Source organism: Ixodes scapularis, unplaced genomic scaffold (assembly GCF_016920785.2).
Source record: "Ixodes scapularis isolate PalLabHiFi unplaced genomic scaffold, ASM1692078v2 ptg000827l_1___fragment_1__unscaffolded, whole genome shotgun sequence".
In the NCBI taxonomy this organism is placed as follows: Eukaryota; Metazoa; Arthropoda; class Arachnida; order Ixodida; family Ixodidae; genus Ixodes; species Ixodes scapularis.
Genome location: NW_024610045.1, coordinates 529,739 through 555,966, shown reverse-complemented (window position 1 = coordinate 555,966; position 26,228 = coordinate 529,739). Strand labels below are relative to the sequence as shown.

Genomic DNA, 26,228 nt, shown 5'->3' with positions numbered 1-26,228 from the left:
AGCACGTGGAGTGGGAAACGAAGCATAAAGACCTGTCAGCATCTACGGTGCGCCCAGTATCTGCCCGAACACAGTGCCATCTACACATTCTTATAAACAATCCTTTGTTTGTCAGCGCTGGGACTGTGTAGTCCTTCCTTTTTGTTCTTGTCCCTTTCGCGCGCTTTTTTACGATGAACTCATACCAACTCACCCAAATGTTTATTCTCCTTAATGTAACCCCGAGATTCATAATCAAAATTATGATCGAAATGCATACTGTAAGATTCCATGGGTGACGGCAGTTAGTGCAAGTTAATTTTTACTTTTCATGGGCGATTTTCACGAGACAAAAAAGAACACAAAAAACAAATGCCGCTAGATTTCTGTTTGTGTAGCTTTTTTTCCACACTAAATTTCGAAGACACATTGACACCGTTAACAAGTTTACGGATTATTGAAATCCGTCCAGCTGCTCTCCTTTTATTCAATGCATGGCTTCTTCAGAGTAAACGGGTTTCTAAAGTTGAACTTGACAAACTGGCAATTTTCGTAGCAGCATTCCTAGTGAATAAAAAAACACAGGGCAAAAATTAAGTCCAAAGGTTTTAACGTGTAAACGTTTTTTTACCGGTTATTACGACCCCGTGATTACTGAAATTATTAAAAGTGGACACACAAATTATTGCTGCTTCCACGGTTATCTGTTTAATTTTTGAGTGGTTGGAACAGTTAGTTGTTAACGCGCTGAATAAAGTGTGGAGGGCGTTTTATCTAAGCTTTACCGATTCGTTTTTAAAAACCGTGAAAGCTACACCAGAGCAGTGTGTGCCCGTGGGTTACACGCCCAATTAGATAAAATATATTGGGCTTGTTGTCACGATTAGCCAAATAATATTATTACATTTGTTAATTTTAGTTATTTAAGAAGAACCATATACGTAGTTCTAATAAGAACACTGCTGAGCGTCATCGAAACCCGCCAGATCAAATAATGTTTAAAATATTTGGAGCTCGTGGGAAGACGCTATCACTCGTGCAGGGGGTGCAAGAGTGAAGGTGCGAAAACGGGGATAATCTGGATTATCCTCCGCGCTGTTTATAATTCTACCGATATAGTGGTTTTCGATGACGCTCAGTAACTTTAAAAATAAACCCATATGTTCCTATCACTGAATAAAAAAGTACTTAAAATATTTCAGGCAAATATTCGACTTATCGTGAAGAGTACCCTTATACTATGGCCTATAGCCGTACAACACCCATACACGAAATGCGTCACTGTAGCTTTGAGACTTTTTCAAAGCCAAATTGTAAAACAAAATAAACCCCCTGGTTATCGCTCAGGGTAAGTTACACATTTATAAAGCTCGGCTTTACAGGAAGGGCATAGTACAGATGGAAGCCACCTGCAATCAGTAAACATTCCTAAAAAGGCCCATTAATTTTTTTGACAGTCTGGTTGGGACACCCGTGTCAGAACAAAATTAATTTCAGGCGAAAATGTTTTTTTTTTTTTTATTTTACTTTAGAGCAATATTGGCGGCGCGAGACGCGATTTAGGTGGTAGCAGCCTCCTTTCCTCTTGTTTTCTCTCTCGTTATTTCGGGCACGTGGAGGAGAGGTGGATCGGCTTCGCCTTCACGTTGAGGTGGAAAGAGCGAACGACCGAGATGATCGTTTGAGACGTTTTGTGTGTTCTCATCTTTTTCGTTCGTCGTCTCCTGTTTTTTCAAAAATGTGTAACATCAACCAGCTCGCCTGCCTGCTCACTTTATCTTCGAACGTGATGGTAATTCCGGAATGACACATGACGCCATTAACTTTGCCCGCGCAGAATTTCAAATATATCTCTCGGCGCCAATATTGCTCTAAACATTTTTTTTTCGCAAAATCTCTTTTTTTATGTGCTTGTCACAATTAGACTTAAAAAAAAACTTTTTTTTAGGGGTGCTTTAAAGCTATTTCAGACCAGTAGAATATGTGGCAGATTAACTCTATGATTTATATTTGATATCCTGTCTTGAAAGTTTTCAACATGTATGCGTTTTATTTATTTCAGATCGACCTTTTTCAGTGGCATTAAAAAATAAAACAAAATGGTTGCCATAGGGCAACCCTAACACCGTGCAGCGAGCGTAGAGCAAAAACGGTGCCTCAGACAAATATGACTCTATACCGCCCTTTTTTTTTATCGTCGCGACAAATGTTGCCTCATTTCTCATACATTTTATTCAAATTTTGTTCTTTGTCTAGTTTATATATGCCAGGGGGGAGTTTTAGAAGACTGTTTTACATTTGCCATCGGTTGAGTCGGTTCCTGATACGATCCTTAAACGACAGACGCAAAACGAGTTCGCTTCGATCGCAAAGAAAAACAGATAGTTTGCACGCCAAAAGAGCGCGGAAATTCTAGAAAGATGAACGAGAGGAATGGTATTTGCGTATTTCAGAAGCGGCGAGTAAAACGTTCGCTAAAGCAAATCGTGATAAACGACAATTACAAAACATATAAATAAAAGAGGCCTAGGCTAATATTCGCGAAAGATGAATATATTGTAATAGAGAAAGAAAAGAAGGAGCAGAAGGTGAGGATGAGCCAGCGCCCGAAGCAAAAAATTCGCCTGGGCAACCTCCGCAACACTCTCCCCACAGTCATTCATCGTGCATTGTAAAACAATAAACCGCCTAATGTAGTGAACGTCGGTACGCTCTTTAACATCAGAGCTCCTTCCTATCCCCAATTTCGCTCCGGAGCTTTCCAAGGAACGCACAGCTGCCATCACCATAGCGCATTTGAAAGCCAGCACATCTAAGCACCGCCCTCCCCTCCCCCCACACACGCACATCACCGCTCAACCCTGTCAAGCACCGCAAGCGAGACATTTTCAGTGGTTCTTCCGAAGTCGGCGATCACGTCAGGATTCACAGCCACTGGGAAGACTTCCATAAGCTGCGAAACGCCGTGTTTTTTTCTTCAAGACACAGCGCTTCGCAGGTTTGATAATCATGAGGTCAACATCAACTCTTGGGATGGTTTCACAACCATCGTTTCGAAAGCATTCGACAAACCTGAGAGCCGGAAGCAACAAGCAAAGGCAAGCTGTCCCGCCGCTGTCAAACGCAATCTGAGTCAACCACGAGCTCTATCGAAGTCGTCCTTCGTCTCTGTCGACGCCTCGATGAACAGGTGGCCGAGAGCAACAAGATCTGACGCCTTTTTGAAGGATTGCCTCGGAAGCACTTCTCAGTTGTAGCCCGGCAAAACCCCTACACCGTACGGTGTCAAATATCAGAATGCAAAACGCATAAAGAAATGCAGAGCTATCGTATCTGAAAAGCGCCTTTTGAACGCCTCCCCGAGGTTTCCCTAAACACGGTCGGGACCATGAACCTCCCAGAACCGATCCGCACCATCATCCTGAGGAGCTACGACGATATCTCAGTCAACTACGCATGACTGCGTTCACCTCCGGGAAAGCCATCAAGAGAAACCATAAACAAGTTGTACAAAATTAACTGTGTCCCGCTTTCCAGCCTTCCAGTTCTTCGTGCTCGTACACACCTACAGCGCCCGCATCTCAGACGTGTTCCCCTCTCTGCTGTATACAGCCGGCGCAGCATCGCTACAAAGGTGGTTTCATTTGAAATCGAACATGCTTGTCGGGGTGAGTCTTTCAATTGAAAAGAAAAAAAATATGTATGTTATAGCCTTATGTCTGTAAAAAAACAAAACTTTTTCTCATTAAGAAAAAAAATTCGCTGCACAAAATGCATTGATTGGAGCAGGGTGAAAATCTGTTTTTTACCCCGTAACTTTTCTGCCCAGTTCTGTAGGTTGATATGAATACGGAAAGCATACAAAACTGCCAGTAATTGTTTTTGAACGCTTGTTTACCATGCCGTCTATGTTTTAGTCAAAGAAAACTATCTTATTATTTTTCTTAAGTCAGACAAAAAATGCCGAACATCGTCTCTTTGACAACCCGGTTGCATATTCAGAGCCTTGTATCTCAAGAGTCATTGTATTTGTTTCTTACCAAAAACCATGCAGGTGCAGTCCCATACATCGGCTATCGACCGGCATAAGTTTATTATATTTTAGTTTCACGGAATATTTTATATTTAATGTGAAATATCGTCCAAAATTAGGTTGACCAATATTTTGAACCCGCTTCATAAAAAGGAAAATCATTTTTGTCCCTTTTAATTACATTTTTTATTGCTTCCCATCATATAAAGTATCAATTATCTTGACGCGATTTACCCCTTTTTTGTTGTATCTTCACTAGAAGTCAGAAATCGCAACCACGCTCTCGAAACGGCCATACGTAGTTTCCGGAAGTCGACTTTGCTGCAAAAGGTTTGCTGCTTAGTTTCCTGTTAAAGTGCAGCGGGCAAATTTATGCTGATTTAGAACACTCGAGCTTGGCTACATGTTGCATTTTCCTAATTTTGTAATGATCGCTTCTGACATTCCTTAGTCCGATCGTTAGCGGTGCAGTGGATGTTCCATTATCCGATGTCTAAAACCAGGAAAAAAATGGTTGAGAAAACGGAGCGAGCTCTTCATGTAGGCAAACTGGGGTCATATATGTTTGCGCTATACACGGCGTCTAAGGTACGTACAACACGCCTAGCCTCTCGCGCTATAGGCCCCTCTCACCCGTCCCCGCACCCGGCAAGGGCCGCCAATCCATGGTGTGTCTTGTCGCGTGCGATCGAATAACCATGTACGCTCCTGGTCTTTATCGTTAGTATGCGCAGTAAATATATAATATCGCATACCCTTCTTTAAGAAGGAAATGCAGTTTACAAAAAAAAAATCGGGGAATGCACACATAATTTACATAAAGCGAAGACAATTTTTTTTTAGAGAACAGAAATACCAATTGCCGATAAATAGTTACTTTTAATAATTAAGGCTAATATATAATATTAAGGATGCACCTGTACAACAATAATTTGCTGTGCGTTGAATGGTCCAGTTCACAACGAACGTAATATACACTGTTGAAACTTTCAGCGACGGCATCGGCTTGCCACTGCGGAGACGATCGAGCGCGGGGGCGAGCTGAATTTTGCACCGCAGCGGTCGGATGCAGACGAAAAGATTAACAGCGTGGAAAGTCGAGACGTACAGAACGAAAGCCGGAAGCAAAGTGAGTTAGTGGTGAACCCGAGAAGGTGGTCCTTCTGTTTGAACGAGTGTGTGCAGTTAAAATAAACATCATCTTAGGATTATATTTTCTGACATAAACGAACGCCCTCACTGACTGCGAAAACAGTGAGTTGCAGATACATACTTATGACGCTCCTGACGAAATACCTTGCCAATCAGTCGCCGTACCTTGGCGCACAATAGTTGACATCCTCCTGCCACCCTTATTTTTTATCGTTAAGGAACTTAAGCCGGATCAGCATTTTCCCGCAACATCCGACCTCATAGAATGCTTCTAAGTAATTTACTAAGGGCATTACTGTTTCGTACGCTAGCGTCGCCTCGTTACAGTACGAAAATGTTAAGTTTATATCTACGCCACAAATGACTCCTAACAGCAGCAAACGCTTCCATTTGGAAGTCATGAAGTCACACTGCCGCCGTTCGGAGAGCACAACGTAGTTTTGCTGGCTAAGGATGCGCCATGTATGGCAACTTGCCTCCATCTTACTAAAAACCACACAAGTGGCATTGCAGACATCACCAACCTAACAACATATACCGATCAACGGCAAGCTTTGACTCATCTTTTGATGACAAAAAAAAACAGTTTGTTTGACTTCCAAACGGCTTCCCTTGCACCAACATTCCTAGTGAAACATACCACAGACACCGGTAACGACGTCTAATTGAAGAGGACAGTACTAAGTCGACCTTACAGAATCTCTCTTGAAGAGGGAACAGTTATAGTCTGACACATCACGTATATGCTTCACAGGAAAGTCATTGAGCCATCATGAAGCTCCAGGTCTGGCCCTGTTTTCCTGGTCAAAAACACGCACGTTTTGGCTGTTTTCTGCAGATTATCGACGCCTAAATAATGTAACCAGGAAGGATGTTTATTCCCTAGCCCGAATTGACGATACGCTTTATGCCCTTGATTCCTGTAGCCCAAGCTGATAAACCTAGAACGTTTCAACGTAATGCCCTTCGGACTTTACACTGATCCCGCAACGGTCGAACGGATGATGAATACGCTCCACCGTAGTCTTACCTGGAATGTCTGCTTGTGCTACCTTGGCTACATTGTGAAATTGTCCATGACATTTGATCAACGAATGCACTGTCTCCGACAAGTTCTGGGTTGTTTTAGCACCGCTACGTTGCAGCTAAATCTAAAGAAGTGCGTGTTTGCAGCAAGACAAAGATTCTGGGCAAGGTGATCAGTGCAGACGGCATCTGTCCTTAACATGCAAAAAATCAGGTGATATATGGCCTTCCCCAACCTAATGTCCAGAAATACGTTTATGCTTTTCTTGGTTCTTGCAGACATTTTAAAAAATTCATACCTGGTTTTCACAGCTTGCGGAATCTCTTAACAGATCACTTTCTCAGAAAGCCACGTTTGAATGCGGCCCCGCACAGAACTGAACCTTCGTGTGTCTCAAACTAGCCCTAACGCGCCTGTTCAATTGCCTAGTCATTTTCTCCCGGGTGCCAGCACCGCGTAACGCACGGACGCCGGTGGACACGGACATGAAGCTGTCGTCGCGCAAACTGTTCACTGCACAGAGCGTATCATCGCTTCCGTCAGTTGCACTCTCAATAAATGCGAGAAACTATACCATCCCGGAACGCATATCTCTTGCGGTCGTTTAGGCGATCTCGAAATTTTGCCCTTATATTCGCGGTGGCCTCTTCCGCATTGTCACAGACCATCACGCCTTTCGTTGAACTGCAACTCCTAAGAAGCCACAAGGCCCCCTCGAATGTCGGTCCTTAAAGTTGCAAGACTATGGTTTCACTGTGGCATAAAAATCGGACAAGTACATTCAATAGAGTCATTCATTGTGGATTGTTAAGCGACATAAAATCATCTCAAAAAGTAAATCCCAAGGAGCCAGAAATAACGTCTCTATGGTGGCCGGACGAGTTGAGAGTAAGTGAAAGTTACATATCTTACTTGATCTCAGTTAAATTTCATTTGTGAGGCCCGGTTTTGTTCGGGGTGTTTTTCTATCCTCAACGCAACGTTTATGATCGACGAAAAATGAGCTCCACCGTGAGCAGTTAACGACACTTGGTGACTGGTATTCAGAGCGAGCAGCGTAATGCTCCCAAAACCACCAATAAACTTCTTCCTCGTCTACAGTCCGGTAGGCATGTTGCGAATTTACTGTTTACTCATGCTGATATGTCCGGACGTTCAGGCAGGCATCTGTCATTAAGGAAGATCTCTTTTTATCTTTGAGTGGAAGGACCTCCTCGGCTTGGGCCCACACCAAATGAGCCTCGCCTTGATGGCCATCTCCGCCAATGAAGCGCCAAATGCAAGAGTATGTCATGTAAGGAGCTTATGATAAAACAGAAAAGGTAAGTGATCATCGATAAATGTAAGGAAGAGTTAAAATTGAAACTGCAATGAGTTCCACTGCCTTCGTCAGAGAGCAAGATAAAATAGGTTCTCGAGCCATAGGCACAATCAAGCACATTAAATAATGAAAGATGTCGATATTCGGAGCTTGATGAGACTCCAACAATGACACGAATCGTAATACTGGTTCTAGAAGAACATTGCTCTGTTGACAAAGTGGCACGGATGCTTATGACTTATGAGGAAAACACTATGGTGGTTCTCTATGAACACGCTCCCGTATGTCTGCAGTGTAAATCCATCGGTCATATTTGTAGACCAAGAGCTGAGGGTAGGGGCATGTCACTGAGAACTGCGTAACTACGCAAGCTTCTAGGCTGCTGGAGAATGCATTGCCCACAGCTGACAAAAACGAACTCTTCATGAACATAAGAGAGATAGACAATAATGATTATAGTCCTCTCAGGGCTTCTTTAATAGGTAGAGGCAAGAGGAGGTGTTACAAATTTAGCCACGAAGAAACCTGATGTTATTGCTGTTTACAAAATAAAAAAAGCGCAAGCTCAATACAGGAATTGCAAGCAGGCCCTGAAAGTGTCATCCCAAACAGCATTTTCAAAGACCAAGAAAAACAGCCCATACAAATCTCAAAGATCGTAGATGATGAGATAAAGGATGGCAGGATGTTTAAAAAAGCTAAGCTGATCTCAACAGAGCAGCACACATTTGCAGATTTCTGAGGTTCTAATGAAAACTTCTCGGTAGAGCAAAAAGCGCAAACAAGTATTGAACTCCAAAAGCAGAGAGGAAAATTTAAATACAATGATCGGATGAAAACCATCGTAATCCGATCTGAAATTAACGCTACACGATTGGATCAATTTGCGGAACCACCCAGATAAGTCAATTTAATATTTGTAAAGTAAAAGTCCGTGCAATCAGTTGAGCTATTAAACAGTACTATTTTTTGTACTGACAACGAAAAGAATAAAACGAACTCGGGTCGAAGGACAACGAACATGTTCGTCATCCTTCGTCCCGAGTTTGTTTTATTGTTTCTGTTACCAGTCAATTTTACCAACTCGCTTTTCAGCTAATGTAATTTTTTTCGCTTGCTAGAGAAGTACGACTGTAGAATGTGACCCTTCAAAAGCCCAGAGTAAAAAAAACACTTTCTGCTAACGGTGCGTGAGTCAACTCATAAGATATATTCATTGACCAGCAATTAATTACCCTGCTGACTGCGCAATTAAAAAAATTCGAATCGTAGGATGTGCAGTGTACTTGAAGGCACAGACGCTGGTAGGCATTTGGTCGCTTACGTTCTTATCCTAAACGTACCTTGGCGTATAGTTATTGTGTATGTGTAAAACAAAGCGATCCAATGAAAATCGTGTTCAATCAAGTATGAATACATGCGGATAGAAAGAAATGAAATATAATTTTCCTTTGAGATTTTATCTGCGTGCTGCATTAGATTTAACGTTCACAGATCGTGCCATGATATACACACACTTCCAAGGGTCGTCCTAAGGACGGTTAGATCGAATCTGCGTTTCTCGCTCAGTTTGCAATGTGCTTCACGATTGTATTATGATACCAGTCTTTTTGTACCGTCATTGCATATCGATGGTAAATGTAGGCTTGAGTAAAACTCTAGTAAAGCAGATGTCACCGTCGTGGTGGATTTTAAATATGAATGAAGGGCGTTGTTTAAAGCCGTCTGGAAAACGACGGCTTTAAACAACGCGAAGGGAATTTAATCAAAGAACTGAAACATACACCATATCGGTTGTGCCCGAAACAGGAATTCTTTAAGCTTCAAATAAAATACTGCTATCAAAACCTCTTCATTTACTATATTTTGAAAAAATAGCCTAGGGAAGGCGCTTGACTGATGATGGGTTGTGTCTGTACTAACTTAAGTGCCCTCAACACGGGCAGTATATGAACGAAACCGAAGAGCTGAATTAACAGCTTGAAGAACATGACATGAGGCGTTTGAGGGCGCTGCTGCCAGAACACCAACTCTCCGAACAATTGAGGCAGAAGAACCGACAATAAGATACATTCACGCGGAAATTTATACGCCAGACACAAATTCCTTGGTCGTTTACGAACAGTGAGAGACTTGATTGATGAAAAGGATAGCGTCTTTTTTCAGCTAAATCATAAAATGAGCTTTCTCGTGAAACTAATAACACCATAAATGTCTTGAAATATGGGCTAGGGCAAATAGTTTTATAAGTAATAAAAATAAAAAGATGGCCGCCTTTTTTGGCTGCCAAAGTAAGAATATTGACCTTCCAATTGATATGAATTTAGACACCTCGCCCATGAAATAGGTAGTACGTTTAAAAATTTGAAGGTGATTTTCACGAAGCGTATTTGGACTAAACATGTGAATTACATCCTTTCTGAACACGCGTGTACCAATGCTATACTACACAGACTTCGTGAAATCGTTCCCACTGGAGTTAAGTGGCTGGTATATACCTCCTAATTGTATGCCATGTAAACTACGTCAATTTAGTGTTGTTTTTAACAACCAAAACTAATCTTGAAAGACAATTTTTACTTTAGAAAAGAGTGATAAAAACCATGTGCCGCGTGCCTTCTAGTCATCGTACTAGCCAACGTTTTGAGAAGCTGGGTGTTTTAAAAATGTTTAAATACCATGAAGTTTCTCTTTTTAAATACCCTGAACTTTCTCTCGGATATCTATGTCGTGCAGGCATCAGGCACAAATTATGACCTTCAGATAATTAAAATGAACCTTGCCAACATTAATAAACACGATTGCGGTCCATAAACTTGATATCAATTCTTGTAGCACACGTAAGATAAGGTAATATTTTGTTTTATAAAAATAAACTTATTTAGTGTATCGCATATTCAGTATATTTTTGTTTTTATTTCTTCATTTTACTGTTTTCTAAGTATTTGGATTATATAATGTGTTGTGGATGTTCTTCGCAACTGTTGTGTACCTGTGGGGGTCTGAGGCCAGTCAAGCTGTTTGGTCAGTTGTTTTCCTCTGCTCCTGTCACACTTTTTATTGTAAATGAAGCTATTATTATTACTGGAATCATCTGCAACCAACACGACCATCAAAGATGATGTAACACACTTTCGTGAACTAATGTGCAGTGATAATAATTTCTAGTTTGTTTCTTGTCACTTATGTGTATTCTAATTATATTTCTCTTATGTATCGTTAGAGATTTTTTAAGTTTGTATTGCTGTCATGTTTAATTATTTTTTATTTAATGCATTTTTGTTTTATGTACTCCCTGCCTTACGGATATTTTGAATAATTAAATATAACAAATGTTTGCTCAATCACCCAGCTCTACGCACCATAGGCCAAGCGAAATTAAAAAAAAAATGTATTAAAACAAAGGCGCAACGAAGACCTCATTGTTGATAGAACTTAGTCAAATATCGTTAAAATAAAGAGCCCGAACGTTTCAGGCCTGGACGGACTGTCAGCATTTTTTACAGGAAGTAGAAAAAATAACTTCCCCCAACTCTTACTGTGTTCAATGAGTCATCCGAAAAAGGCATTTTAACACGCTCATTTTAAAGAGCACACACGGTACTATTCCGAAGTCAAAATACCAGAACAAGCTGCAGGTTGAAGGCAAGAGGTAAATTAGCGTTCTCAATTGTGACTGTAAGTTATTTGCCTAGCAACTTGCTGGTCGATTCCAAAGTCCACAAAATCAACTAGAACAGTAGGTGACCACCAAACCTGTTCCCTAAAAAGAAGGGAAATGCAAACAAGCCTACGGATTGTACGGTCTATACTGGAGATATACCAAAGAACCCTCGAAACAGTTGTGAATTTACAAACTGACCTTGCTAATTCCTTTTACAGAGCCGACAGTCCTTTCTTTTTTGAATTCTCATATATAATTACACAGCCAAAAATATTGTTAAGGGCGTGCAACATTGTTACCATGACATTGTTACGAATGACAAATGTTGAGGCGGCAAATAACTGGGGAACTAAACGTTTAATAAGGCGAGCTTGTGCCGAAAACAAAATCGAAGATTAGCGTCGCAGGCGACGATGTCGGCGAAACAGCAGGATCGAACGCTTGGGTGAGACTGACTCCGCTCGCCAGGCGGAGTCCCTTATGCACCCGCGTAGTTTTCATGAACACTCGGCGTAGAAGTTTCGGCGCGTAGAACATTCCGAACTCGATCAAACCACAATGTTCTCGAACTTGCGAGAACGCCAAGTTGGAAGAATAAAGAAAAGAACATTCGGCTGACTGGAATGGAACCGACAACTTCCGCGCGACAGTCAAGCGTGATAACATTTGCATTTGGCCATGCGCTCGCTCGGCGACGCGCGTAGCAATATATCAACAAAATATTATTTACGAAACACTCTCATGATTTCTTCAAGTTCAAGGATCGGTGCGTCAATAATGACCACTTTGGTCACTCCTCTTCGACATTGATTTCAAGCCCCTCTGGAGACACATCGTAAGCAACAGATTCGTGCGCGGCTCTTGCCTCTGGTTTTGAGGTGAAGATCCATGCTTATGCCGACGACCTTGTGATTGTGCGCGCGGATAAACACAACATAGAAGAAGCAATGCAGTGCAATTCGGAGTTTTGTGCTTGTTCTGGTGCGGCTGTCAACAAGTAAAATACGTTTTGGCTCCTGGTGTGCGAAGAGGGAAACAACACCATTCATATCTGAAGACGTCATAATTTACGAGTACCAGGGAGAGGTATGGACAATCCCAAATCAATATCGGATAACGTCGGAATGAGTGTGAGTGCGGCTCTTTGCGAAAGGAAGATGATATACCCTTTAATATTTTGCCGAGTTTCAGTATGTAACATCCTAGTTGTAAAAATTAACGCACCTGCTCAGATCACGTATTACTGAAGGATGACGGCTAATATGTTTCATAGAATTTACGTGACACTCTTTTGGACGTCATTTAATGAACTGATGCTAAAATAAAATTTTCGTCAATCTGGTAAAAGTGGGGGTGGGGGTTGGTTTGTGTTATAACCAATTTTCTTACTGCAGGTAATAGTTTAATGAGAGTTCATTCAACAACCAAAACACCCGTTCATGAAACATTGCAAAAATTAATGTGTTACAAAAAACTTTGAACCAGACATCCAAATAGATTACACGGACAACATAACGGTCTAACATTTTATAAGAACGCAGCCGACACCCTCTATCACTTAAGAGTTCGACTTAATGAATTTTTTTTTTCTTGCCCGAGAAAGAGTTTAGTAAAACAAGTTTTGATCTCGCTCCCACATCCGTTGCGTCGTTCATGCCGTTTTAAACCACAGCATAAACGTCATCTGGGCCTAATGAAAGGGTTGAGTGAATGTCGACAGAACCAATATTCAAGACTCTCTCCTTTTAATTTTATTCAAGCACTGAGCCAATGGAAAAATAGATCGAATCCCGAGGTATTAAAAAACTATGGCCAATCGACTCCAGGCATTGTAAGACAACTGAACCGTTTACGCATGTTTTTGTTTTATGTGTTAATGAAGTTATTTTCTGCTGAGAAGTTTTAAAAAGAAAGCTGAAAAAGGATTTCGTAGATGAAGAAATACTTTTTCGCCGCTTAATTTTTTGATGACCACCTGAATAGCATGCTTGGTACACTTGAGGTCCCATGCCTTAGTGCTTTGATCATACTTGTTTTTTACGTTTTTTTTGTATTCGCTGCACCTTGCTCCCTTATAATATATTGGTGACAACGCGTCAGGAAAGTACTAAAACGTGTTTAAAGTGCGATGACGATCACCATTCTCAATCTGCGTCATGTGCCGGCCCCAATGCAGCTGAGTGTAGTGGCGACCGGTTGTATATGGCCATATGGTCGATCAGAGCTTGTATGTTGTGCTGCACCCATAATTCGCGACAATGCCAGTAAAGAAACAGTGATGGGCTAGAGGGGTTTATGCCACAGGGTCTCGTCCAAAAAATGGCAGGAATATGCCCCTTTCTTTAAAGAACAATCAATATGATTATTAGCGGTCAAGCAAACACCAACGATACCGAACAAAACACTTGTTGGAAACTGCTGCAACTGAAGCGCTAATAGTAGCACTAAGGAGGTACTAAGGAGGAATATTAGATTCTCAAGGTAAATTTGTGTTTGAAATATCCCCGAGAAGGGTGAAATTAAATAAACAAGACAAAATATAAAATACACGATCCCGAAAGTACTTGATCTCAGCACATCGCACACATTGTCGCGAGAAAGCGAGGCTCCAGACCATTCTACTACGATGTAGATTATTTACTTCCTTGCAAGGGGTGATTGCACAAGTCTCTTTATATTACAAACGCACTGCATGATTTTGGCACTTTTGCATGGTGCACAGATGGTGCGCATTTCGAAAAGTACATTACACATGCCGGGCCAATCGGGCTTGGACTCCAGTGTAGAAAACATACTTTCCACTTGCTTGATTCGTATAAAAAAAATAAAGAAACGAATTTTTTTTACACTGACGCCGGAACGCTTGACTGCCCAGAGTGCTCCCCTTAGGCTGCAAAGTTCCTAAAGAAAAAACATATCGTATGGGACACAGTCATCACTGATCACGTTCAAGAGACGTATCCCACACGACATATGTTCAATTGATTTCTCAACGAGTGCTGGAGGACGTGTAGGAAATACAGCGTCCCAGCCAAGTATAAAAACATACATAAGTGGTTTGGCTTGTTTTCAGTAAAGATACTCAGTCAGCTCTGGCAGATCTCTGCCTTTTCCTCTAAGGCACACCTTGGCAGGCAAGGTATTGGCGAGTAATTTGAGGAAGCAAGCTTATACTGAGGAAGGAGTACGCAAACAATTTAGTTGCTTCAGCACATTGTTACAACCTTGACAAACGACTCTCGGATATAAGGGTGTAGGGAAAATACTGATCAACAAGTCTCGACAAAGCTTTGTCCTATTCAGCCTGGACAGCTACTCTAAACAAACCGGCAGACGAAAACTCAGGTCATCCTAGACATCACCTTGAAAACCAAAGAGCTTTCCTGACTCGTCGCCTCACGAGGACAAGGAAAGGCGGCAAGTGAGGTGGCAGTCTAGTATGAATAAGCGCGCGTAAGAAGGTGTGCTCTTGATCGTGCAGAAACATAAAGCTTGACACCAGCTGCCTCACAAACGAATCTGTCAACCGCTAACCTATGCCACGCAGACGATAAAAAAATAATAACTAGCCTCCTCGGTTTGAGACTCGATCTTGACATAAAAGTAGCAAACACTGGATGAAATTCCTGCACGTTCGTACGGGCACAGTGTATTGTTTGCTGAACGTATAATACTCTTGTGGCGAGAAACAGATTGCATACCGTCACTCGGAAAAATATTGACAAATCACGCCTATTCCAAAGAAAATGGTTCCTCTCCAGGCCGGGGGCGACTCCCGACTAATTGGAATTATAAAATCGATAAATTTCAAGCGGCACGCCAAGGTACTTGCAAGGCACGCAATCCAGCACACGTTTTTGAACACTGAAGGCGTTGTGGTCAACGCTTGATGGCAAAGCTAGCGGCCCTTGTTCGAGTTTATGGCAGCCCGGTTGCCCCACACAGGTGATTGGGAAAAGTAATCGTGCCACTGACACGTCGCTAATCCATAATAAAAGAAGAAAAGAGGAAACTCTTTTTTTTTTCCTTACCGAAAGCTTCGATCTAGTTCTTTTTGCAGATGCTTAGAAAAAAAAATTTCTCAATATAAATTGAAAAAAAATAAGGGCGACATAATGCATTCTCGTTTTAGGATGATCGAGCATGAATCGGCTGTGCCCACTCCTTGCATACGATAAGCTCTGAGGTGCCTCCTTAAAAGGCAATTTTGAGTCTTCAAAATGAAATTGCAAACTTTCACGCATTTTAAAACATTGAAAATAACGTAATTCCTAACAAGTTAAAATGACTTGTCGAAATCCAATTGCAGTATATCAACTTAGCCCACGACACGTCGCATGGTTTGAAGACTTTGGGCACAAACTTCATCTTGGTTGTAATTGATCTGCCTTGAATCCTACAGGTCCATAGGTTTAAATAGGCTCACAGGCCACGCTCAGAAATCACCGTTTTATACTTCTCACGAAAATGTTTTGATCAATGTTACACAACGCAATTGGGTGAAGGTTAGTAACCTTGCATAGGTTCTGCACATCGTCACTTATAAAAGTGTGAACAGTGTATGCTCGAGTAAAGAACTGCGACAGCGTTTCCCATTGATGCGTTTAGCAAACTAGTTCTAATAAAGAACATAACAATGCATTCTTATACCTCTTTCAAAGACCAGCCTCTAGCCCATCGGATCCTGGTGTTTTCGAGTTTGGCATACCAGCAGATGTTACAATCGGTTGTTTGTGGTGTACTTAAAAATCTTTTGGCCATGGCGGCTGATGAAGTTTCTATGTATATAGTTTTGCCATTATTGTTTCTTGCGATAATATTAACAAAAACTGTACGCATTGCTCGTCAAGTGCGCGAATAGCATTCATTTCGGTCATATTTACAGCCACTTTGTCCCATTTTGACGAGAGAAATGGCGCTTTTGTTATCGAAGAGAGGACGCATTATGCGTGTCATTTTGGAATGGCAGAGGGACTCGACTCAGCCGATCAGAAATGCAAAACATCTTACTAGAAATTCCTGTTAACAGTAACAGTATTACGGAAACTTCGTCTTTACACTTCATCATTTTGAATTTTCCGGAGACAAGAACTCTGCAGATTTGTTCGGTCCTTGTCGTGTCGTCTGTGTATTTTGACCTTACTCACCTGACATTCTCCACAAGGCAAGCCGTTCGGCAAAAAATGCTTAGTCCAGGTAGGTTGACCATTATCGTTATTCTTCGTACATGTGTATGAGCATTTAGAAAAACTATGAAGCTGAAATGGAACAGTTTCACAAAATTTTAATAAAAATACATTATCACATGTAAACGTAACCAATGAGTCAATAATTAGAAATCATTGAACTTACAAAGTTTAGAATGCAGGATGTAATTTAATTATACATATAGCGTCTACCCAGGTCAATTAGATGCACTAGTGCATATTTATGTAACCGAAATTCTACAACAAATTTGAAACTTTTTTTTTGACTGATGAGTTTAATTGTTTTAAGAATAATAAAGCTGGGATAGTTTATTTTAGTTGTAAGACCTGTACCCAGAAGTGGCTTTCTAGAACTAAGACACTACAGGAATAAAAAAAAACTGAATTTTTATCTTAGCCACTTTTCAAGTGATTATACGAAAATCCGCTCAAACGGGGAAGAACGTGTGAATGATTGTTCTAAAACGCCTCATTGTAAAAAAAACAAAAAAAATATGGCGGGAACTTGTATTTTTATCTTGCGTATCCATCCGAGAAAAGCACCCCGTAGAGCCAAAGGTATGTAAGTTCCATGGTATATTGCGGCGGCCGAGGTTCTTTTTTTTTTAGAGCGCAGCTCTTAGGGGCCCGTTTCCAGCCTGAGCGGCGTCGGCGTCGCCGTTGGCGTCGCCGTCGGCGTCGGCGTCGGCGTAACCGCGCCCCTCCCTCTCCTCCTCCTCCCCCTCCTCCCCTCCTCCTCCTCTTCCTCCCCCTCCTTCTCCTCCTCCCCTCATTGTGTAGTATGGTCCGGGCGGGTCACGTGACCTCGGGGGGAGGGGGTCACATGACCCATTTCCAGCCTTGCGGCGTCGGCGTTGGCGTCGGCGTCGGCGTCGCCCCTCCCCCTCCTCCTCCTCCCCCTCCGCTCCTCCTCCTCCCCCTCCTCCCCCGCCAAGGTCACGTGACCCCGGGGGTTGACTCCCCTCCCCCCGCCGAAGTCACGTGACGGCCCGCCCAAGGTCATGTGATCCCGTCCCCTCGAGGTCACGTGACCCCCCGGACCTCTGCCCTCCTCCTCCTCCCCCTCCTCCTCCTCCCCTCATTGTCTAGTATGGTTCGGGAGGGGAAAGGGTCGCGTAAGAGCACAGCCCTTACGCGACCCTTTCCGGCTTGAGCGGCAAGGAGGAAAGCAGTACGAAGGTGGAGGAGGGGGGAGGAGAGACGAGGAGGCGGAGGCGAGGGGAGGAGCTTGAAGGACGAGGAGGTGGTAAAGGAGAGGGAGGGGGAGGAGGAGGGGAGGAGGACTAGCAGGCATGATCACGAGGGAGGAGGAGGAATATACCCTCCACTCCTCCTCCTCAAGAGCTGCGCTCCAATTCGGCGTTACAGGAAGTTGTAAACGGCTTTCACTTTTTTCTCTAAAGGCCCAGTCACACTGAGGCAAGAGTTGGACAACCCTATCCGGCAACACGAGGAAATCGTGTTGCCAGCGACCCTGTCGCATCAAGGCAACAACAGTCGGGCAACATGTTGCTGCCACCCGGCAACCGTGTTGGCCGATTTGTTGTCCGACAACCCTGTCACACCGCGCTGACTGCGGGAACAACACGCGGAATACTCCGCCCTCTTGATTTTATACCTTCGTTCGTGTGCGGCGCGGCGTTGCTGGAAATGTGACTTTACACAATGCTAGCGCGTGCGAAGAGCCGGAAATTACCACGGGACGGCATCAACCAGTGACTGTGATTAGAAAACTTGGCATGAGGTCTATACTGTAACCCTTATTTTACCAAAATGTTCTTTATTTTCTGACAAAGTGGATAGCCCTAACCAAGGAAATTGAGATCGCTGATATATATTCTGGATCTACGCCACCTTATGAAGTGTTTCTGTCCGGTTCTTTCTTTCGTGCAATCCCTACTTCTGCGGTGAAATTGAGTTTTTGCTGGCAGTAGCCCAAAACGTTTTTCGAAGCCTTGTGTTGAGCTAACTGACAGTGCTTAAAAACTGCGACACAGACACGATCGGCCTTCATAACAATCGGTGGAATAAATATTTTCAACGCTGTTTATTTGCCTACCGCCTGCTATGTGATCGATTTATTCCCCAAAACGTCCTGGGTACTGATGAAACAAATCAGGTGTCTGATAGCGGCCGTTTCCAAATTCCGAGCACCAGCAATCATGATCAAAGTGGTCGTTTCTATGTTTCGACTTTTTAATCCAATTGCCTTTCCTGGATTAGTATTAATATGCTTTATTAGCGGGTGAGTAGGCATGGCATTTTATTTCATAACACTAATGTGAACTGGTTTGGCATTTCTAATTTTAACACCAGTCTGAACGTTCACGACCATAGCTTGACCACTTCGACAATTGCTTTCCTAATTACGCAATAAAAACATTCCTCAAATTATTTTACCTGCACGCCAGCCCTAATTATTGTTAAATAACGTTTTCCACGACTTTATTTGAGTAAGACGTTATTGATGCGGCACTAGGTAAGTCATCGAAGCTATTTGTGTTGTCGGGTTGCCGGCCCGAAATTCGCTCCGCCAGCGATCAGGGCAACAAGCGTTGTGCAATACAAGTTGCTGTTTTTGTTGCCGAAAGCTATCATACCGAGGCAACATTTTCGTTGACGTCCATGTTGTGCTGTTGTTTGCGCGATGTGACAGGTTTGTCGGACAACACGGGGAGCGAGCAACAAGTTTCCCGACTGTTGGACAACGTGCTGTGTTGCTGTTGCCATCGTCTTGCCTCAATGTGGCGGGGCCATAGGCATTTTGGTGGTGATACGAAAGGTCCTGTTCACTTTGCATTGTTAAGAGATTTTCACCACTGTACTTTTGCCTCTATTTCGGCCCTCTTTATTGGTTTATGGTACTGTGAAACCTGTCTCGGACACTTAGCATTCCTAGAAGGTCCGGGAAGACGCCAATAAGAAATAGTGTATGTCTAATTGCAAAAAAAAATAAATTAATTTCAGTGTTTTTTTGAGTTATTACTCTAGCGAAATCCGTGTTCCTGATGCAAAAGCTAGGCCAGATGACGATCGCTAATCAACCAAGTTAACTGTTCATTCGATTCGTTTTTCATTCGTGGTCTCCCTGGTATAAAAGTGACCATCTGGCTTTAGTTATCTGTAAATGTTAGTTCTCTGTCATTTACATATCTTAAGGTATTACTCTTCATGAGGTTATGCAAAGAAAACATACCGAGCGTTGTTTCACACGATATCTTGTTTTAGAAAGCAGTAAAACAGTTTAAGAATAAAATTACAGTTCGCTGGTGCTGTGTCTAAAATAGTAAATTTTCCTTGTCTAAGCTTTTCTTTATCAGCGACAAGGGAAAACGTTATATGTAATACTACAGAAATATCAAAACGAGTATAATTAAGCGTTTGAATATACAGGCCATTCAACTTAAAGAGCTTAAATGGAGGAAAAAAATGCACCTCCACAATCACTTGCCTAGAACTAAAAGAAGAACAAATAAGGAGCAATACAGCTTGTTTAAAACATTGGAATGACCCATTGATGCTTCAGCTCATTCTTGAGCCGGTCCTTGAAGCAGAATTTGCCAGACCGTTTTACCTAATTTGCTAACAGTCCAAGATATTCATGCTTTTCAGCTAGGTCAGGCGCTTACCGTGGCGCCAGAGCTGGAGCATACCGTCGTTATAAAATCTCCAAGACCCCGACTGCATCTTTCTGCTTCCTGTTTCGGTGGTTGGGCTGCAAAAATATATACATTTTACTTTAGTAAAGTGGTTAGTTGGGCGAGTTGGTTATGATTGAACATGTTTAAACTTGCGCACAAATAGAAAGGAACAGAGAAGAGGGAAGAGAGAAGAGACAAGCGCAAACTCACAACTCGATGTATTGAAGGAAGAAAAAAGAACAGCCCTCGGTATCAGCTCGAGCCGAGGCCACACTCGCACGGGGGCACCCCAGCACGCGGAGGACACACACCATCAACCACACTCGTACGACTGTAGAAAGGCTATTTTCTTGTCGGTTAAAGCCACAGAAGGATGGCTGACACAACGCTCGCCTAAGCGGAGTATACTAAAGGCTTCAAAAATTTCGCGAGTGTGTTTTTCAGTGAATCTGCCAATTATCGAGGTCTTTTGTAAAGAAGGTGTACACTTACACGCTTGACAATGCAGAGGTAGGTGACCCCCCATTGTTGAATTTAGAGAAAGATTGTGTTCCCTTAACCGGTCATTAATACACCGTCCCGTCTGTCCTACGTAAGATCTGCCACAGGAAAGGGGAATGCTATAAACCACTCTGGGTGAGCAGAGCACGTAAGGGCGGACGTGTTTTGTGCGGCACCTGTGTTTTGTAATATTTTCTATTTTTGCTCCAACTTTAGAACAAATTTGACCCATTTTTTGAGGTGCTGACATCACTAAGGGGACTCCGTACCTATTGGCTACCTGTTTGAGATTGTGAGATATTCTGCGTATACACGGAACCACCACCACTTTTTTTTTGTCGATATCACGTGCAGCTTTTTCGCATCCTTTTACTTTTTTTATCAGAGTTCCTACCACTTCGGTCAGCACCTGCGCTGGAAAGCCAGACGCTGTAAGCCTCTCAATTTGAGCATTAAAGCTGCTTTTGATGGTGTGGAGGCATGACTTCTTTAGGGCTGAAGTAAGGCAGGAAAGAGCTATACCTCTCTTTACGACTTTTGAGTGCGAGGGCGTATAGTGCAGTAAACCTTTTTTAGAACGGGGTAAAAATGACCAGCACAGGTGGTTTGTTTGCAAAGATAGAGAAAGGTCTAGAAATTGCAACACACCTTCCTTAGGAGTTTCACAGGTAAAAATAAGTCCTGAACCGCACTTGTGGAATATGTCCATGATGCTACTAATTACATTATTGTCCAATGTATTTTGGTACACTAGCAGAAAATCGTCTACATACCTAGGTATGTAGACGATTTTCTGCTAGTGTCCCCGTGCGAGTGTGGCCTCGGCTCGAGCTGGTACCGAGGGCTGTTCTTTTTTCTTCCTTCAATACATCGAGTTGTGAGTTTGCGCTTGTCTCTTCTCTCTTCCCTCTTCTCTGTTCCTTTCTATTTGAGCGCAATTTTAACCACATTTTACTTCTTGCACGAAGGGAAGCTTATTACATCAAAACGTAAAACTCTTTGTAGCACAATAGTAAATTATTTCAAGGCTTTATTAGAGGTTACTGTTTACAACGCGAGCTAGGTTGAGATAATTCTACCTACTACAGCTAAAGCTTTATATAAGTAGTCTAGAGGTGCCCAAAACACATACAACAAATTTATAAACGTACAGGAGAAACCAAATGACCTGACCAGTTAAAAAAAAAACACGAAAACATGTATAAATAATTTGAGACATAGCGATATAATTTAGCGCTCACTAAGAAATTGCTCTTATGACGGTCGTTCACATTTGTTTCCCTGTACGCCCCCTGTTTTTTCTTTTCGTTTTTTTCTGGTGGGGAAGGGGGAGGATTGATTTTTCCACCATGTAAGGCCCCCCAGGTTGAAGGCCAGAGACAAGCCTGCCGTGACGCAGGCTTGGCAATCCTAATGGTCTTGTTTGGACCTAATGCAGTTTTGGCACACGCCGTTAGTTAGTTCCAGGTTTCCTTTTTTGCTTTGGCGCTTCCCTGGCCCGCCAGAGAAAAGCTACTCGCGCACTTTCGAATGGCGGGTCTCCAGAACTGTGTCAAACACCCTCCCCTTCCACTTCAGGTCGCTTGGGAAAAGAGGGATGGCACTCCTTAAGAGTAAGGGTGAGCGAATATCAATATTTTCGATTACGGATCGAATACGAACAGTTAGCTTTGAATACCAACTAGAATATCGAATAGTTGAAGGCAAAAAATTGTAAGGGTGCAGGCGAGCTGGTGGAAGTTAACCATAGTTTTGTTTAACCCGAGACTGCGGTAATTCGGAAAAGGGACGAGAAGAAAAGAGACCACAAGGAGGCGACGTCTCAAACCCAGCTCACTTGAGCTGGGTTTGAGACGTCGCCTCCTTGTGGCCTCTTTTCTTCTCGTCCCTTTTCCGAATTACCCCAGTCTCTGGTTAAACAAAACTATAGTTGAAGGCAGGTGCATTTATTCACAGGATTTTCATATTCTCCTGCCGAAATTGCAGTTACTTTGTTTTTAACTGCAGAACTGCAGTTGATTTTTCCGCATGGCAATTTGCAATCTGACCGAGAATGAAAACACAAGAACGACAATTCTATTTATAGGGAAGATTACAAGTTGTCATGCAGAAAAATCAACTGCTGCAGATCGTCAGGTAGAAGGCGCTCCCTTCGAGCGGAAACTACACCTCCAGCCAAAGAAAAAACTCCCTCACTCGGCACTGAAGTGGCAGGTATTGCCAGGCATTTGATGCAAAGCTTCGCTAGACTCGAATATCTTACGCACGCGACAGTTCGCGACCACTCACAGGAATCACTCTCTCTCTCCTTAGCAGTGCCTCCTCCGCATACGCTAGAACTTCCCATTCTGAAGCTGAAACCACTTAGCTTTCCATTTCATTTTTGGCTGATTAGTCAAATGACTGCCAAACATCAGCTGACGGCGTTTATCCTTGCTCTTGTGACTGTGTTGTAGCTACCGGCTGGGTTTCTTCAGTAGCATCACATAAGGTTAGCTCTTGCAGCACCTAAGCTTTCAGCCATAATAATTTTTCCTTTTCGGCTTTAAAAATAGTGGACTTGAAGCGTGGGTCTAAGAACATAGCAAGGCATTCTTCCTTGTCCTCCTCATTCAGAGTGAATCTTGCCGTGGTGTATCTTATCAGCTCTGCAGGAAATTCTGATGCCTCAGCACAGTTACCCAGACATTGGAGCATAGCGAAAATCATTGCAACTAGGAAACACAAGGACAGATACTTCTCACTACTGGCAATAACAGGAGCATCAAACAATGGCTTCAATGGTTGTACATATTCAGAAGCATCTTTCCATTTTTATGAACCAATTTCATCAATGTCAAAGTCCGAGGTAGCAAGCTCCGCAGTGACTGCTTCATTGAGTTCCAGTAGGCGAGAAAACATTAGATACTGAATATTCCATCTCGTCTGCACGTCTTGCACCAGACGTAGTGCGTCCTTTCTCATCTTCTGTTAGCACTCCTCAAGCCTTTTCTGAGCTGGTGAACTGTGCTTGTACTGTCTCACAATATGCCTCACTTTCTTGCTCAGGCGATCAATGGCCGGCGAGCGGGAACTCGCGTCATTAATCGCCACTTGGAGCGGATGCGCGAAGCACGCTCTTTCAGTCCACGGAAGTCTCCTTAAAGCAGCACGGATGTTGCTTCCGTTACCCGTCACGATGGACTTCGCACATTCATTGGGTATCTCCCAGTCATGGCATATTTCGTCCAGAATAGTTGCGATTTTTACAGCACTGTGACTGGCAGCCATCTGTCGAGTGTTGAATGTGAACCGCTTCATCATGAATTTTGGAGTGAGAAGATGGCAGCTGAAGCTCACGTAACTTTCGTTAAGCGCGATCGAAACCAACGCTTCTTTTTGCGCCTGTAGGTCGTGCGGCTGCGGATGTGACGTATTTTCGTGACGTCGCGCCACTTCTTCGCTCCTTCCGGGCGCGCACAAAAAAGTTGGATAATTTCAACTTCTTTCTCAACGCGCACAAAAACGCGCGGTGACGTATAGGGCGCTCCTGTGTCCCGGCCAATCGGTGGAAGGCAAGCTAGTTCCGGCTCCGCGTTTCTTCGCCGCCTTCTCAGAGCAAGTGACAAAAGCGCCCGGTGCGTATCCACAATTGGCCCTCTCCTCCCCCCACTTTTATTCTCTTCCAACATAACGACGCGATCTCTCTCCCTCTCTCTCGCCGCCTTCTGGCTGCGACAGGCTGGCCTTGCCGGCCAGTCTGTTGCGCGCGTGCGCGCTCGCCCGAAGCTGGCCCGTCCAAACCAAAGCGCCCGGTTCTGACTCAGAAAGCGCGCCCGGAAACAGCAAAAACGTCAGGAAATGCGTCACATCCGCAGCCGGACGACCTACTGGCGCAGAAAGAAGCGTTGGTTTGGATCACGCATTAGCGCGCGATCAGCACATGTCGCTTGTGAAGGCAACAGCGGTAGTGCCGCCTTCAAAGGCACTGCTGATCTTTCTTTTCACCTTCTTTCGGGTGTCGTAATACGTCCGTGGCACAAGCACGCGCGAGAGTGTAGAGCGGAATCGTAGGCGATATTTGAGAATGGCTTCTGTCAGAAGGTCTTTGAAGCCGCGATCTTCCACAATGCTGTGTGGCTGTGAATCAAGCGCCACCATGGCGGCACCCTTGTTATTTAGTGCTCGCGACCTCTTTTCTAGCAGGGGCTCCGTGCGGCGCACGAAGTCCGTCAGCGTCTGTTGAAATTTTCCTGGCATACTAGCGGTAATCCCACGATACTCTTTCTACAAAGCATGATGCACTTTGAGATGGTTGACAAGGGGCTTCGTGGTACCTGTGGGCGTTTTAAGCCATCGATGTCGTCACCCTCGCAAAATATTTCCAAATAGCACTCCTCTCTCTTCGTTTTGGTGCCACTTCCCGCTCGTTCCTCCGTTTCGCAGACGGTTCCCGGCAATCACCTCCATCCGCCATAATACTGGTGGGCGAACGCGAAAGTGAGCCCAGTTTAAAAAGTCATGAGTCACAAAGGAACAGAAACTTGCAGATTACCGCTACCGATACTGACGTCACCAGTTTAGGCTGAAGCCGCCATGCAGCTATGTCGCTGTCAATGGGCCTTGCTTACCCTAACTGAAACTGAAAGCAAAACTTACGCCTGCCTGAGTACGTTCTCGAATATTCCATTAATTTGGAATATTCGTGTTGCGACGAATATTTGAAAAATACCAGACTTAGTTTACGAATTGAATACGAATATTGAATGTAGTATTCAATTTGTATTCGATATTTCGAATATTCGCCCACCCCGACCTTAAAGCTATGTTTTCAACGGACTCAGATCTGCCACATAATTGCGCAAGTGTCACAAGAATCAAGGGAACGTTACCCCGAACCCAGATATGAAAGGACGCCGCCGCTAGTGCTAGGCAGACGCCAGCGAACGACAGCCGCACGCCAAAATCGACACTGCTTCAGAACTTGCCTCGTCTATCTAACAGTTAGTGTAGTTTCATATTTTTGAAACGCTAAATTTGTGTTGGGTATGCAACAAGGCAACGTACACCAAACTGAACTTCGGAATTTTTAAGGCCCTAAACTCACTACAAAAAAAAAATGTGGCGAAAGAATTATTTTAACTGTGAATAAAGACCCCACAAACGAAGGACGTCGATGCAAATGATGACGTGAGTTATACATTGCAGCATCTGTTGAACTTCGTCGTATTTGTGCACTGTTTTTAAAGGAATCCCCCCTCCTTACCAATTGTAAAATGTTGCCCATCCACCCAAATATCCGTCCCTTTGCCCCAGCACTTGCCGTTAAATCTGGCGGGTAAAATGGGTCAGGTGACCTCACTTTACGTCACCTAACCACAAATTCGGTTTCCTTGCTACATTTAGCGGGTAAGCTGGAGTCACCTGAACAATACAATAATTTTGGTTCCCTCTAAAACTAGTGGGGTATATAAATGTCACGTGTCGTCTAAACCTCTTCAGATTCACAAATGAATTCAGCAGGGTTGAAGGTAAACTGTTCGGCAGATATCTGCCTGGTTGGGTGAATTTAAATGTAAAGAATAAAGAAATATTATAAATAAAGAAATAAAGAAATATTATAAATAAAGAATAAAGAAATAAAAAATCAAGACGGCGCAGGCGAAACGAAGACAACCAGCAATCGACAATGAAGAAGAAGAGATAGCCAGTTCAAAGAAAGAC

General features: G+C 43.2%; 1 protein-coding gene across 1 annotated transcript in view; it reads right to left on the bottom strand.

Annotated features, from left to right (window-relative positions):
- Nucleotides 1–462: 462 nt before the first annotated feature.
- The window catches only part of LOC115310257, a 43,766-nt gene continuing 18,000 nt past the window's right edge, over nucleotides 463–26,228 (bottom strand). Inside the window, exons 3-5 of the mRNA XM_040212160.1 lie at nucleotides 20,013–20,098; nucleotides 16,324–16,434; nucleotides 463–543 (exon numbers count right to left, since the gene is read on the bottom strand). Coding sequence (XP_040068094.1) covers nucleotides 463–543; nucleotides 16,324–16,434; nucleotides 20,013–20,098 — 278 coding nt within the window. The remainder of the gene's footprint in view (nucleotides 544–16,323; nucleotides 16,435–20,012; nucleotides 20,099–26,228) is intronic.